This window comes from Macrobrachium nipponense, chromosome 25, assembly GCF_015104395.2.
Source record: "Macrobrachium nipponense isolate FS-2020 chromosome 25, ASM1510439v2, whole genome shotgun sequence".
Classification (NCBI taxonomy): Eukaryota; Metazoa; Arthropoda; class Malacostraca; order Decapoda; family Palaemonidae; genus Macrobrachium; species Macrobrachium nipponense.
The window spans coordinates 2,582,782-2,600,051 of NC_087214.1; the positions used below are offsets into that span (position 1 = coordinate 2,582,782).

Genomic DNA, 17,270 nt, shown 5'->3' on the forward strand with positions numbered 1-17,270 from the left:
TCGAAGAACGCCCTGGAGTTATTGTTAAGGAGTTCTTTCAAAGAGGCTCATTCGTCATGTTTGGACAAAGATTTGAAATCTTTTAAACTGAATGCTCACGAGGTGAGGGCGTGGCCTCGGAAGCATTTCAACAGAGCATGGCACTCAGTAACATCCTGAGTGCCGCGTTTTAGCGAAGCAACTCTGTGTTCGCTTCACACTCAGTGCGGGATGTGAAGACGACATATGAGATCTGCGGCTTGCTAGGGCCATACGTGTCCGCAGACACAATCTTGGGGCAAGAAGTACCACTCATCCTATCCTGTAGAAAATGGTTAGGAAGAGCTGTTAATTTTAGTTGTTGGGTCGCCGCCAATGGCGGACTTCTCAATTCTTAAGCCTTAGTTAAAACATCCTTAACTTTGGCTAGGTTGGTCAGGTGGTGATATATATTACTTCTTAGCCCTCATGGTATGGTCAATATGGTCTAGTCACATTGTGGTCACGCTCCCGTTGACAGATCATGTAGAACTCACCAGCTATACAGGTCACTACTACCTTGCTGGAGACTCTAGTAAAGCAAAAGCCGACTTGGGTGACAGTAATCACGAAGTCAGCTATGCTAACAGGTGGAACCAAGATGTCAATCATCTGCATGCAATTTGTTTCCTAAAATCATTCTATTCTGTCCCTTCCCACCTCCAATGGTGGGATTCAGCTATATATATATCTGACAGGTAAGTTTCATGAACAAAATGATATTATGATACAATAAAGTTTGTTCATACTTACCTGGCAGATATATATAATCAAGTACCCACCCACCTCCCTTCAGGGGGACAGTGGCATTAGAAAATCTGAATAGAAAATGGGAATGGTTCCTGATACCCGCCTCCCAGCGGCGGGAATGGGTACTAACCACCTGGCCGACCACTGCGTGTGCCGGGAGTTTTGAAATTCTGTCGGACTTCGGAGAATACAGCTACTATATATATATATATCTGCCAGGTAAGTATGAACAAACTTTATTGTATCATAATATCATATTCTAGAATTATAGGCAGCTCCTACCTTCTCTCTTTCAAGGGGAGAGAGGGATTAATAATAGAACAATCTGGCACAATTACAAGTTCTTTTCCCTCCTTCCTGGACACAATGTAGACTGGAGTTCCCATTTTGTTGAAGCCTGGTTGTCTCACTGTTGAACAATCTTTCACTGAACAGATCAGAGGCATACAACTAATTCCTATGCTTTAACAATTGACCAAGAAGTGAGCATAGATGATCCAAACCAAAAGTTGGTTCTGAAGCTTTTCATTGTATGAACAAATGGCAAATTTGTAATCTATTTGTTTTTTCTTAACTCACAAACCTGAGGTGTTTACGTAAATGGCGCTTTGAGATTTTCCCCTACATAAAGACCTCAGGTTCTTAAGTTATGAAAAATACAAATTGATTCAAAATTTTCATTTTAGAAATAATTTGTGCTGCTAAGAAGTGTACGTACTCAGTTGGTCTCATGAAATATTTTGGTTTTTAGCTGATATAATTGTTCTTGATTCCTGTGCCAGGTTTATTCCTTTGTGGTGTGAGGAGTCTTGTTTTGTATAAGAATATTTGAGATGCAGTGTCATTGAAATAGCTAGGATTATTTTGAACTTACAAGAGACCTGGGTGCAGCCTACCATTCCATGAGATGTAGTAGACATTGTGGTAACATTGATGAAACATGTTTACTTCAGTGCTTCCTCTCATTCTAGCAATTTCACTTTGTTTGTATTAGAAGGTTTGGCAATAGCTGGTTCATTTTGAGAGTTTTTCTTGGATGACACAAAACTGACTTTGTTCAAAGCTGTATGTGTGGTTCATGATTTGCAGCTTCACTGATTTGTGGATTTTTCTGTGGAACTTATCCCCAAGTTATTCACGGAAAATTCGTCTATTCATGATATTTTTTATAGAGACATATACACTAATTACTGTATTTTCAAATAATTGTTGTAAATAAATGCATTTTTTTGTGATAAAACTATTAAAATATGTAGTCAGTTATTAGCATTTTTAGCCTCTATAAGCGGGATCTTTGGTGTTTGAACTATTAAAATTGACGGTTTTAAGTGTATTGAGGGTTATCAAGTGTTCACAGATGTTAGCAATTCGCAGGGGGTTGTGGCAACTATCCCCCAAGAATATCAACCTTTGAAAATAGAAGCTGAAAATTCAGTTGTTCCGACACGTTATACATACCCTCGGTCCTTTACATAAGGAATTACTATTCAGCGCCAGCTGGACCGGTCATAAGATTTACTAACAAGGTAGTTCGGCAGTAACTGCTTGTCCGATGGTCGGGAGTCCTGCCCAACTGGAGGTTAACATATCACTTTGCTTTCGACCACCGTCGGGTGAAGACGTGTGCTCACCTCTCTGCCCGCCTCTGTCGTGAGATTATCAAAGCTTAGGATTACCTTTCAACTGTTTCTCTTAGAATACTTAGTGTGGAAGTGATTGTAAGTACTCTATTATTATTTTTTGTTAGTTATTTGTGGAAGTGCATTGCTGATTGTAACATGCAGTCCCACGAAGTATAAAAGCCCCCTCGCCCCCCATCCAACCAGGGAATGTGCCCTGGAGTGGGAGGACGTAAGTGTGGGGCTTTCAGGTCCAGCGATGCCGTGGACCTCATCCTTTATGTACTAGATGCCAAGGGCGGGAATGCTCTTGGTCATTAACCCTTAAACGCCGATTGGACGTATTATACATCGACATAAATTGTCTGTTGGGTGCCGATTGGACATATGGTACGTGGATATAAAAAGTTTTTTTTTTTAAATTCTCGGAAAAATACTTATAGGCCTACCAGGCGAAAAGTTTTGAATCACGCGCCTTGGGGGATGCTGGGAGCTCACGGATCAAGGCGTTGTTTTGTTTACAATCGTTACCCAGGCGCGCAGGCGCGAATTTCTTTTTTCTCGCACTAAAAAACATCAGCGGCACATCTCAGAAATTATTTTGTCTTCGTCACTTTGACATAATTTTTGCACCATTTTATATTAGCCATTACGTGGAGTATTATATATGAAAATGTGCACAATTTCATGTAGAATACATCTAAAAACAACTCATGGGTGTAGCTTTCATCAGTTTTGAAATATTTTTATATAAATAACGATAAGTGCCAAAATTTCAACCTTCGGTCAACTTTGACTCTACCGAAATGGTCAAAAAACGCAATTGTAAGCTAAAACTCTTATATTCTAGTAATATTCAATCATTTACCTTTATATTGCAACAAATTGGAAGTCTCTAGCACAATATTTCGATTTATGGTAAATTTATGAAAAAAGAAACATTTTCCTTACGTCCTCACGGTAACTCTTCCGAAAAAAATCAGAAATTTTTTCATCCGATTGTCGTAATGTTTGCAGCATAAGTTTTATATATGAAAATTTGCGCAATTCCATGTATAATACAACAAAAAATAATTGAAGGTTGTAGCTTTTCTCATTTTCGAAATATTTGCATATATATTACAATAAATAGAAAAAGAAGCAATTTCGGTCAACTTTGACTCTACGGAAATGGTCGAAAAACGCAATTGTAAGCTAAAACTCTTACAGTGTAGTAATATTCAGTCATTTATCTTCATTTTGAAATAAAATCGAAGTCTCTAGCACATAATTAGATTTATGGTGAATTTCAAACCAAAAACTTTCCCTCCCGCGCGGATTCTTTGCCGCAAATCTCTGAAATGCGTACGTCGCATTCTCGTAATATTTGCTCCGTTTCATAGAGTTTTATATATGAAAATGTGCGCAATTTCATGTAAAATACAAAAAAAAAAAAAAATAATAATTGAAGGTTGTAGCTTTTCTCATTTTCGAAATATTTGCATATAAAATTTTTTTTTTTTGAAACTTGACATTCGGTCAACTTTAACTCGTCCGAAATGGTAAAAAACTGCAATTGTAAGCTAAAACTCTTACAGTATAGTAATATTCAATCATTTATCTTAATTTTGAAACAAATTGGAAGTCTCTAGAACAATATTTAGATTTATGCTGAATTTTTGAAAAAAACATTTTTACGTCCGTGCGTTACAAATTCATGCATCATTTTGTGATAATATTTTCTCTATGTTGCTTTGATCGTTTTACAATGTGTTATATACCAAAATGATCGCAATTTAGTGTATAAATACAAAAAAAAATTAACCGTTTTGCTCACAGCACGATTTGAATACAATTATATATGAAATTTTGTTTTCGTGCTATCATATATCGCATTATTTATATATGAAAATGATTTTTTTTTCATTTGTGATGGTTGCATACTAAACTTCAGGCAATGACAAAAAAGGAGCCAAAAATGAACTCTTAATCTTGAAAACTAAGCGTTCTGTGATTTTTTGGAAAAAATATTTTTTCCGCTTCGGTGCTCACTCCAAGACCCCCCCGGCATACGGGAGACGATTTTTATTATACCCCTTCAGCGTTAAAGGGTTAACTTGTGATGTTTGTCTCTTGGTCGGAGAAGCAGTGGGAGTTGTACAGAAGAGGAAAAAGCCTCATAGAGCCGCCAAGGTGTCGTTGGAAAGCTCTCCCTCGACACCTCTGGTGACTTACATGTCATCTTTTCTCCCTCCTCATCAGCTCCCGCGTATTGCTCTCTCCTTCGGGGGATGTGTCCTCTCCGCCTCTTTGCTTGATTTGTCTAGTTCAGAGGAAGGAGGGCAACACCCTAACCTGGAGTTGTACTCGGAGCTTCGGTCTGCTCAGGGTGGGAGCATTCCCCCTCTGAGCGAACAGGAACCCCCCCCCCCCCATTAACCCAACTGTTGCTCCCTCAGGTGTGGCAATCTCTGATTCTTACGGGCACTCCGAGTTTTCAGGGGCTGTTTCACAGCACCTGGTGTACACTCATCTGTCTCGCTCCGGTGGGACAGGTGGGTCTTCTGCTGGTCCTCCCAGAATGGGGCCCGCCTCTCCTTCCTCAGGGAAGAAGAAGACCGGGATCATGGAGGCACCAGCTACCTCTGGTACCCCTGCTCCCGGCTCTGGAGGTTCTACCTCCGGACCGGGAACTGTCTCAGCCGCTCGCTCACTCGCATCACCAAGTGTACGGTCATCGTGCAGCCAGGAACCAGATGACTGAGCATGCTTACCGTCAGGATCCAGGCACGGAGTGGAAGGATGGCTTTGAGTGCCCAAAGAGCTTCCTTTTGGATTGTCCTCCTGTAGCTGTCACCGTACTTGGTGCCTCTGTTCCTGCCCATGGAAGTGCTGCCGCTCCCTCAGGTCCTTCTGGACAGGAGGAGTTGGGCCCTGTTGCCACCGCAACATCCATCCTGGATGGGGGACCTGTCTGCCATCTTGAGGAAGCTGGCGAAGAAGAAGTCCAGGAAGGAGAGGAAGGTGTCGTTGTCTTCCTCGTCTTCATCTTTGTCATTGTCTTCTGCCACCTCTTCTCCTTCGACTTCCAAGGCCCCCCAGCCGAGGAAGGAGAAGGTGGCCTTGCCCCTTCCCCCCCCCCCCCCACCCAAGAAGTCTCGCTCAGAGACTTCTAAGGGTCTAGATGGGTCTTCCATTGGTCCTCCCGTTCCTTCAGGAATGGGGCCCATCTCTCCTTCCTCAGGGAAGAAGAAGACGGGGACTGTGGAGGTACCAGCCTCCCAGCTCCAGAGGTTCCACCTCCGGACCGGGAACCGACTTGGCCACTTGCTCATGAACGTCATCAGCGATCACTCTCGCAACGATCCCCCGGTTCCCAGTGTTGATGTGACAGTCCCACCAGACCGTCCACATGTCGAGACTGTAAAGAGATCCCCCCCAGGTCACCAGGACACTACCAGTCACCCGACCATCGCTCCCACCAGGACCGGATGGTTCGCACGACTGGTAGCAGCTCCCCTGATGCATGAGGCCGACGCTACTGTCCTTGGTCCAGCTCTTCTCTGCATGGAGACCGCTGGTCCAGACCTGCAGTTCGATTGCCACCGTTGGTTGGTGATCGCCTGCAGTCCTCCCAGCCTGCCAGTTCTGCTGGTAGGCAGGGCAGAAGCATCAGGTCTTCCTCACTTGTCCCTTCAGTCTCCTCGGGCTACACCGGGAGGAGCGAGGCGAACAGGAGTGACTGTGAGGAGTGTACTCCTTACGGTCTGGCCACGAGAGCCTACGAGCAGATCGTACACTCAAATGGTTGGAGGAGACTACTTCCTGAAGGAAGTGTCTCGGGAGGTGATCAGCCTGGATGGACCTGATGGTCCATCACCTCAGGACGCAATCACCCCCGAGATACAGAGGTCCTTTGCAGAGGTCATTGCGCTGATTCGTCGGCACAACAACCTCGGGGAAGGATCGGTGGTTGCTCCCTCTGACCCTCCATCAAGGTTGGAGTTGTTCTGGGGTCCTGAGAAAAACCCAGAGCAGCGGTGGGACTACTTCGGTCTTCCTTGGCCGACGGTGTGTTGGACCAGGTGAACGCCCTCATCTCCGGACACGAGGACTCACTCAGGTCCAGCAGGTCAGACATGCTGCTTCTCCCTCCTCTGCCTCGTCAGCAGCTCACCGGAACACCTCGTCCACTTTCAGACACATGCCCACGGTTCTGCCAGGGACGTAACACTGACACAAGAAGTAAGACCATGCTGAGCAAGGAGCTGTGGAGATCTCGCGCTAGATCAGTCACCAGGTTTTTACAGCCGACTTTTCCTGGTGGAGAAGTCTACGGGGAGCTGGAGACCGGTGATAGATCTCTCTCCCTTGAACTGGTTAGTTCGCCAGACTTGGTTCACGATGGAAACAGCACGCTCAGTGCTCGACTCCATCAGGGAGAACGATTTCATGCTTTTGGTGGACCTGAAGGATGCGCATTTTCAAATACTCATCCACCAGTCCTCCAGGAAGTACTTCCACTTTATCCTCGATGGGACAATGTACCAATTCAGAGCACTTTGTTTCGGTCTCTCAACTGCCCACAGGTGTTCACACGAGTGTTCACTCTGGTGTTGGCTTGGGCCCATTCGGTCGGGATATATCTGAAGAGGTATCTCGACGATGCGCATTTTCAAATACTCATCCACCAGTCCTCCAGGAAGTACTTCCGCTTTATTTTCGACGGGACGGTGTACCAATTCAGAGCACTTTGTTTCGGTCTCTCAACTGCCCACAGGTGTTCACACGAGTGTTCACTCTGGTGTTGGCTTGGGCCCATTCGGTCGGGATATATCTGAAGAGGTATCTCGACGATTGGCTGGTTCTGGCGAGCTCCTGCTCGCAGTTGCTACAGGACAGAGATCAACCCCTCAATTTAGGCTGAGATCTGGGGATCGTGGTAAATGTCGAAGAAGTCAGATCTCGAACCCAAGCAGAGAATAAAGTACCTGTGCATGCCGATCGATCTGTAGCAGCATGGGTCTTCCCCGCAGACTCGTGAATCAGCAGGTTCAGGGAGGCAGCTAGACGGTTCCTGTCACGACAGGAACAGTCAGCGCAGCAGTGGCAAGTCGTGATCAGTCACCTGTTGTCACTAGAGAAATTAGTCCCTCACATGCGGTCTCTTCAGTGAGCCTAAAGGAGTGCTGTTCACAGGCACGGGTTCCACATCCTTCCTGGTTCTTCTCACGGAGGAAGTAAGGGAGGACCTGGCCTGGTGTCTAGACGACAGAAACCTCTTAATAGGCGCACACCTGGAAGAGTTGCTGGTTACAGGAGTGTGGAACCATCACAACAAGCACCTTCACACCAACTTCCTGGAACTCAAGGCTGTGTTCCTTTCACTCCAAGAGTTCCGGGAACAACTGATGGGACACTCAGTGGTATTGATGAGCGACAACACCATGGTAGTGGCATACGTCAACAGACAGGGGGGCCTAGTGTCCGTCCCATTGCACCAGTTCATGATGCAGGTGCATGAGTGGGCCGTAGCTCACTCGGTAGAGCTGTCAGCCAGACACATTCCAGGCAAGAAGAATGTAGTGGCAGACAAGCTCAGCCCCCAGAATCAGGTGATTGGGACCGAATGGTCTTTTCACCCAGATGAGGTGGAAAGGCTCTTCGACCTGTGGGGGTGTCCAGTAGTGGATCTGTTCGCCACCTGGCACAACAGAAAACTTCAAGTTTTCTCCTCAGTCGTGCCGGACACACGGACTGCTGCAGAGGACACGTTCCAACATCCGTGGACAACCTCGTAGTCTACGCTCTTCCCCCATTCTGCCTGATTTCCAAGGTGATCAGCAGGTTGCTGGTCACCAGCAATCTTAGGGTGATTCTGGTGTCACAGTTTCCGGACCTGCTGGCTCTTTTCTCTGAGGCACCGCGAGAGATTCCCCCATGACATAACCTGCTGTGTCAACTGCATGTAGAACGGTACCACCAGGCAGTTCATTCGCTGTGTCTTCGTGGCTGGCGATTATCCACCATCTCTGAGAGCGAGAGGTCTTCTCGCTGAGTAGCAACAGAGATGGCTGGATACCTCAGACTGTCTTCTGCAGCAGTATACCAGGGAAAGTGGTCCGTCTTCTGTGGTTGGTGTCTACGCTCAGAGCTACTCTTCAGCAGGTAGCGGATCTCATCTTTCTTCACAGAGAGAACCTCCTCTCTGTCTCCGCAGTCAAGGATACAGCACCGCCCTGGCCCTAGTCCTTAAACTGCAAGGAGTTGATACTTCCACCTGCATGGAAATATCTCTCCTAATGAGGAGCTTTGAGAGGTCTTGCTCACCCAGGGAACTCAAGCCCGCGGGGTAGGATGTGACTAATGTCTTAAGGTGTTTGACTCATAGACCCTACGAGCCTCGCCGGGAGTTGTCAGACATGGATCTGACTCTCAAGACCGTATTTCTGCTGGTCCTGGCTTCAGCGAAGAGAGTAGGAGAAATTCTCGGTCTTTCCTTTGATGTTAAACACTTGAGGGGATGGGGATTAGTTACGCACGATTTCGTCCCGGATTTCGTAGAGAAGACTCAAAACCCTTCGGTCCCTGACACCACGTTCGAGTCCTTCACGATCCCCTCCCTAGAAGACTTCACCGATATGATGCGGAAGAGATGCTGCTTGTCCTGTGAGGGTGCTATGGCGCTATCTGAAGAAAAATCGACACCTCAGGCCTGAGTGTCAACGCCTCTTCGCTAGCACCGGGGTGACCAAGAAGAAATGTCCAAGAACGCTTTCTTTCTGGCTTTGTGAGGTAATCAGGAAAGCGTACGTCTCAGATAGGAGTGCCGACACCAGTACCTCTCGTCTGAGAGCCCACGAAGTCAGAGGCATTGGTCCAACCCATGCATTCCACAAGAACTTGTCCGTGGCACAGGTGCTGAAGGCAGAGGTGTGGTCCAACCAGACCACCTTCACCTCCTTCTACTTTCGGGATATTGCCCACAGGTCCTTGGTCTCCTTTCCTAGGGACCCATGGTGGCTGCTCAACAAGTTGTGTAGCTTACCCAGCTCCTTTACAGGACAAGGTAGCATCTCGTCCTTGTGAAACCGCATGAATAGATAGTGAATGAGAGAGTGACTGGCTCCTCTTCCTCCTCTTTTCTTCCCTCTCCCTGCAGGGAGAGGGTAGTGTTCTTCATAACCCTGGACAGGACGACAATGCAGGTAAGCTACATAACCGAGCTCCATTCTATCCCTTTCATTAGGGAAAGGAGCATTTATCCGTCCCTCTCCTATCAAGGGGAGAAGCTGACATCAGTAAGAAACAAATCCAATACTTATTTGGCTTCTTACTCAGGACCTAGTTCTTGCTTGCTATTCATAAGAGGTACGCTTGCCTCCCTCTTATGAATTGGTCTAGAGGTCTGACCAATGATCTTGCAGTGCACACTCCGATCAGTTGGACAAAGGCTAGGTTCCTTCCCTCTGCTCTTACGACCAGGGAGGGAACCGAGGTTGGGTGAACACCAGTCTGTTCACAAGACTCAGATTCCATCCACCAATAAGTGAGTCTTCCTTATGTAAAGGACCGAGGGTTTGTATAACGTGTCAGAACAAATCACAATTTTTGAAAGTAAATTGTATTTTTCCTAACTATACAAACCTGAGGTCCTTTACATATAGTCCCACCTCATGCCACCCCTCACTCTGTTCCTGGGCCTAAAGCAAAGTGATATGTTTACCTCCAGTCGGGCTGGACTCCCAACCATCGGACAAGCAGTTACTACCGAACTACCTTGTTAGTAAATCTTATGACCGGTCCAGCTGGCGCTGAATAGCAATTCCTTATGTAAAGGACCTCAGGTTTCTATAGTTAGGAAAAATACAATTTACTTTCAAAGACTGTGATTTTTGCCTTTAATAAAAAAATGACAGCTTCGGGGATGAATATTCCAAAGTCAGAGTTGATTGATCTTTAGTTGTAGACTCTTCTATGGAAGTCTAGGGGGAGCCACAATATGTATATATTGGTTAGGGTGAAGATGATGTAAAATATACATTCTGGCCTATAAAGAGTTAAGAAGACCAACCATCCAAGTTTTGACATGGAATGTGGAAAGAAGGTTTTAGAGAAGAAAATATATCACTGCCTACTGGAATAGCTGATGAATCTCACATATTCACTTCTTACAGAAAAATGTTTCTCGAAAAATCATTTTGTAATATTAATGAAAGTAATGACAAAAATGTGGATTTTTCTTGACAGAAAAGTAAAATGGTGTGGGAAAGCAATAATTTGTGCAGAATGTCAAAGTACTTTTTCTCACTTGAGTCATCATCTCCGAAACCACATGAGAATTGATACTGGAGAGACCATACCCTTGCACAGGATGCCGGAGTACTTTTACTCACTTGAATAATCTCAACACTGGCATAAGAATTCTTACTGGAGAGAAACCATTAACTTGCACTGAATGCCAAAAAGGTTTTTATCATTCCTCTCCTCTCCTCTCTCCAAATACCCATACTGGAGAGAAGCAGCCATTCACCTAGCTGAAGGAGTTTTTCTTTATCCCTTTTTCTTAGAAGGCACATGGAAACTCATACTAGATAGTCATTATTGATATGCCCTGGGTGCCCAAGGAGCCCTTTCTATCTCGGGATACACATTCATTTCGTATGAGAATAAGGTGTGATCCGACCTCCAGGTTACTCAGACGTATGGAAGATTTTCCCCCTCACGCATAAGTTGTAACCCTTATATTCCTAACTTAATGTGAAGTGGTTGTCGTAATTAATACTCATACTTAGTACTGCTCATACTAACAACAAGAATTAAATGAAAAGGACACAGATTAAACACACTCTGTGGTGGGATCACAGACTTAAAAGCAAGCGGCAAATCCCCCCCACATAAACCTAATCACTCCAGCTGCCAAACCCACCATTAGTCACACTTTCTTCTTTACACTACAGAATTCATGCAGGACAATTGACCTATACCAACACAGAACAAAAAAACACAAACCCAAAAAACAAAAAACTCTCAAAACACATGGACTTACTTACCCAACTCCAGATACTCCAGGCTATCCTGTGCTGTCTGCTGGTTGAGGTCACTGAAACACTAACAACCACAAGACAAAAACCAAGAACCACAACACCACAACTATAACAACAACACAACATCTAAGGACCACAACCCAACAACACATCACCCAAGAACCACAACAACAACCAAGGAACACAACCACAACTCGACAACACAGCAAACAACCAAGGAACAACCACGACGCAACAACCCAGCAAACAATAAGGAACTCGACCAAAACTTAACAATACTAACAACAAATCAACAAAACACAACTCAAAAGAATCTCAATGCCTTCACCAGACTGCTGCCCATGCTACTATCTCTCACAGCTTCTGACTAAAGACTGCCTAAAAACTCACTCAAAACACAGAACTCTAACAATCAACAGCACCAACAGACAACCCAGAACTCGCCAACAGCCAATACAGTCGTTAATGATCCATACAGCAATTACACCCTCTCTCTCTCTCATCTCTCTCTCTCTCTCTCTCTCTCTCGTCTCTCTCTCTCTCTCTCTCTCTCAGATGTTGTCAAGTGGAACGCCGTAACTCCTCCATAACTCTTCTCAGGTACAGGGAGTCCCTGGTTATCGGCAGGGTGTTGATAAGTGAAAACCGCCATTAACCGAAACTCGGTGATTAGTGGTGCTTATGGCGCTGATATCTGGTTAATGGCACCGATAACCAGTTAATGCTGCCTCTGTTAGGCATGTTATGGCAAAATAACTATTGTCGGCACTTTTTTGCGCTGATAACTGGAACTCTGTGCGTTATGACGCTATAAATGACTAATTTTATGTCACTAGACAATTGCCATACAACTGGATCGCCATTAACCAAGATTGCCGTTAATTGGGGACTTCCTGTATAAGGGAATTCACAAAATAATTGAACAGAAACATAGCCCCAATTCATTCAACAAATAAATTGACATGTGCTAAAATCTGCGGTTTCACCAATGAAAAATAAAATTAATCTTATGTTTAGAATAAATAATTTTTCTTTGCTGTTTAACTAAGAAGCACATTATTAATTTTTTACATTTTCGTTCTAATAAATAACTTATAAATCTCCTATCCTAATATTCCTGTATCTTTAACGCAGCACGAAAAATCTTTTTTTGACCTTTCTTAACCCCCCCCCCCCCCCAACAACAAGAACAAAAACAAAAACAAAGTAGTTTGTAGGCTTACTCCCTGAGTAAGCAAAAAAAGCCATTCTTCTGTAAATAGATTTATAATACTCCCAACTCATGAAAGAAAGATGCTGTTCATTTGATGGTCAAAATTAGAGTAAGGAGTTTGTGGTGAAGCAGAATGGCTGAATTGTCAACCAACTTTGGCCTAAATATATTTGTTGATTCAGAACAGCTCCAAGGATGCTGTTTTATTCTTTTGAGACAAATTTTGTCCAAATGATCATTGCATTGTTGTATTTGTTTTCCCTAAGGATGCTTATTTTAGAGTTATGAATGGTGCTATTCAGAACATTATGGTCTCAGAGTGTTTCTTTTATTTCAGATTATTCCAAACAGGGAAATTTCTTCAGATCCTAACTAGGATTGAGTAGTGCACATAGAACATCCTGTGGAAATGGAAGCTGAAGAATCGTCGTCATCATTGGTGTTCATCAAAGAAGAGAAGAATTTGGAGGAGGGCCTTATTGAAAACACAGGTGAAGGCTCTTCATTTGCAGACCCCTTCTTAGAAGTCAAGGCAGAACCAGAATTTTTTGACCATGGTGAATTTGATGTGAACTGTTCATCCCAATCTGTTAAGTATGAGGAGGGCATCTCTCCAAGCTGTGATGATGAAAGCGGAAAGATCTGTATTGCAGAAGAAAATAGAGATTTGGGTAGAAGCAACACAGCAGGGAAGCGAATAACTTGTGCTGAATGCCAAAAGACATTTTCAAGAATTGGCAACCTGAAATCCCACATGAGAACTCATACAGGAGAGAAACCATATACTTGCTCTGTATGTCAAAGAAGTTTTACTCTATTATGTAATTTAAAAACTCACATGAGAACTCATACAGGAGAGAAACCATATTCTTGCTCTACATGTCAAGGAAGTTTTTCTTGTCAAAGAGATCTCACAATACACACAAGAACTCATACTGGAGAGAAACCATATACTTGCTCTATTTGTCAAAGAAGTTTTACTCATCTAAGTCATCTCAAAACACACATGAGAACTCATACTGGAGAGAAACCATTTACTTGCTCTATATGTCAAAGAAGTTTTTCTGGATCAAGTACTCTCAAATGTCACATGAGAACTCATACGGGAGAGAAACCATATACTTGCTCTATATGTCAAAGAAGTTTTACTCTATTATTTAATTTAAAAATTCACATGAAAACTCATACAGGAGAGAAACCATATACATGCTCTACATGTCAAAGAAGTTTTTCTCATCAAAGTGATTTCACAAAGCACATGAGAACTCATACAGGAGAGAAACCATATACCTGCTCTGCATGTCAAAGAAGTTTTTCTGATCCAAGTGCTCTCAAACGTCACATGAGAACTCATACAGGAGAGAAACCATATACTTGCTCTGTATGTCAAAAAAGTTTTTCTGTTTCAAGTAATCTCACAAAACACATGAAAACTCAATGCATGAGAGAAAGCATTCACTTGCCAAACAATCTGAAAAGACACAAGAATTCACACTAGACAGCAACTGTATATTACTTTATCTCTGTCCAAGTAATTTTTATTAAATGCTTTTATATAACTGCTGTAATTTGAGTATTGTTAAGAGAGAACTTAAATAATATTTGTAAGTGAAATATTTTTCTTGATGTAAGTGTGGACAAGAAAATTATCTCTTTCTTCATTGGGGGGAAACTTTTACTCATGAGCTCATATAAGTATAAGTACAGCAAGTTAAAAATGATTATATTTGCTTAATGAGAAAATTGGCTTTTTTATGTTTATAAGATTATTGGTTAATTATCAAGTGGTTCTTAGATATAACACTGAATCACTTTACTATTTTAATGTTACGTTGATATTCTTATAATTTCAAATGTTTTTAGGCAATTGATTGTTCAGTTGAGACCAATTCATTTATCAATGGTATCAATAAATTTGTTGAGGTAACACTGAGCACAAAGACAGTTTTTGTTTTTATTGACGTCTACAAATTTATTTTTGCTGACAGAATCCTGGTTTTGGTCTCATTCTCAAGCTGAGTAATTATACTTTATTTCTTTACTTTCTTGTGAAGTAGTTTTGTAAAAGTAATGTAATTCAACTTCCATTTGTTCAGTGAGAAAGTGTGAAAGATTTTCTTTCCAGTGACTTGCATATTTGTGCAATTTGTGTCGAGTCTTATGTTCATAAACAGCAGGAAAATCAGGTAGTATTTTTTTCCTTAAACAGGCATATTTGCTTGGCACAGCAGTAATTTTGAAATCTCCTGTCTATTTTAAATTTAACACATCGTCTGACCGTATAATTATTTAGTTTTGGTTTTCAAAGATATTAAGATGAAATACAGTAGGCTTCAAAAGCTTTTGGGTTGTTCCTACATGATATACAAACCCTCGGTCCTTTACATAAGGAATTACTTTCAGCGTAGCTGGAATACGGCTGTTGAATTCTTCAACAAGGTGGTTAGGCATTAACTACCATCTGGTAGGTGGGTAGGCCCGCCTGCTCATGATTTCCTGGTGGGATCTTTCCTTTTTATTTTGAAAACATATTTATATTGTGTTTGATGTTAATACTAATTTACTTTAATAATTACAGTGGTACCTCGACATACGAAAGGCTCAACTTACGAAAAACTCGAGATACGAAAGCAAATACGAAGATTTTTTTGGCTCTACATACGAAAATAGTTCAAGTTACGAAAGGTTGTTGGTGTAAAGTCCCGAGATTCGCCCGGATCACCGAGAACAATTTTAAAACTCGTGCGCCACCAACTGAGTAAACTTGCCACCATCCTCCTGCTCTCCCATTGGTTCCTGATGCTAGTCACTCCATAAGATCCTGCTCTCCTATTGGTCAGCATCTACCCCTTGTGCTCTATGTATTCTATTGGTAAAAGGATGCTGTAAATTGAAAAACTTATTCATGCAATACATTTAATAAAAAAAAAACATTAGGTAAAGATAGAATAAAGAATAGAAATGAATGGTTATTATACTGTTTGGTAGTTTCAGTAGTTGAAGAGAGATAATGAAAATTTATGGCTTACTGTGTGCTAGGAAAAGTGATTGCTTGGCGATCGTTCGGTACTTGTAAGTGCTGAATGTAAACAAGCGAGGAAAGTTGGTTTTTTTTTTTTTTTTTTTTTTTTTTTTTAGTGTATTATAGTTAATGATTACGTAATAATTATTTGAAATTAGTATATACTGATTATTTATACATTTTATTGGCATATTCCAAGCTTTTAGCTTCTGAGGTTTAGATGTCAGATTCATAGACTAGGCTAGAGTAGCAACTGCTAACATAGGCTAGGCTTATAGCTAAGGGACTTTTGCAAAAGTCCTAATATATGCAGTAAAAATGGGGCTGAACATTACAAGCAGTTGAATATTACTCAAGTATGCACAATATTTTGCCTTTTTGGAGTCATATTTCTTCCGTCGGATCGTGTCGTAACCCTAGAACATGTGTTGTAAGCCTGGAAATATAATTTACTGGGGTGTTTTTGTTGGGCTTGGAACGGATTAGGCATTTTACATGTAAAATGTGGGTCAAGATACGAAAAACTCATGATACGAAGGCTGCCTCGGAATGGATTAATTTTGTATCTCGAGGTACCACTGTAATACACAAACCCAGTTTTTGTGATAGCCTTGTTAGCCACCTTTCTACTTTGTGTTAAGGGTCTGTGGCAAGGGTGTACATACACCCTTATTACATATTTTTGCCCTTCAGTGTCATGGCAAGAGTGTATTCATTTGGTATTTATGCTTTGGAAATTACCGAGGGGATCTTTGGAAGGCTGTCCTTTGTGTTTCTTCTTGTATTTACTCTCCTCTTACCTCCTTTCACTAGCTTATTGGAAGAAGAGAGAGGGGTGCGAGTGTTGTTGGTGTTTGAGGGATCTCCTCTCATTTCGGAGGGTGGTGCACTTGGATGCAGGAGGATTATCCTTATTTTTTGTTTTTAATTATATTTCCTTACTTTTACAGACTAACAGTGGTGATAGTTAATTACAGCAATAGATGGTTGGATATCTTTGTGTTGGCTATATCCTAACCTCGGAATTGTACCTTTAACTCCTAGTATGCTGTGATACTGGTCCTCAAGTGTGTATACTTTTTCACTACTGGAAATCATATTAATTTTGCTGCTGTTATACTGGAGTTTCGTCACTGGACAACACCTTCGCGGCTACCCTGTGATTATTAACTCTACTTTTGCTAGTAAATGTGCCTCATCCTATACAAAGAGTCTTGCAGAATTTGGAGAGGAGGAAGAGAGCTCGTCAAGTGTCGTCATCTTCCTCTTCATAATCATCTTATTTTTCTTCATCCTCTTCATAATCATCTTATTTTTCTTCATCCTCTTCATAATCATCTTATTTTTCTTCAACCTCTTCCCCTTTGTCTTTTAAAGCTCCCTGCCGAAGAAGGAGAAGGTAGTATCCTCCCCCCCACCCCCCAAGAAGTCTCGTCACTGGACTTCAAAGAGTCTGCCTCCTCGAACTGAGGAGGCAGTTGGGTCTTCCTCTGGCTTGCCTGTACCTTTGGGAACAGGAACTGTCACGCAGTCCCCAAGGACTAGTGGTCGAGAGCTATAGGAGTGCAAAATTCAGTTCACACTTCTGATGCTAGTCCTAGAGGTTCTACACCTAAGACTAG

General features: G+C 42.5%; 1 protein-coding gene across 2 annotated transcripts in view; it reads left to right on the top strand.

The window, feature by feature from the left end:
• LOC135199260 (gastrula zinc finger protein XlCGF17.1-like) overlaps window positions 1–14,822 on the top strand; it is a 69,264-nt gene extending 54,442 nt beyond the window's left edge. For both annotated transcript variants that reach the window (XM_064227147.1, XM_064227149.1), the window contains one exon: window positions 12,964–14,822. In XM_064227147.1, coding sequence (XP_064083217.1) covers window positions 13,036–14,124 — 1,089 coding nt within the window. In that variant the 5' untranslated portion in view covers window positions 12,964–13,035 and the 3' untranslated portion in view covers window positions 14,125–14,822. The remainder of the gene's footprint in view (window positions 1–12,963) is intronic.
• The last annotated feature ends 2,448 nt before the right edge of the window (window positions 14,823–17,270 follow it).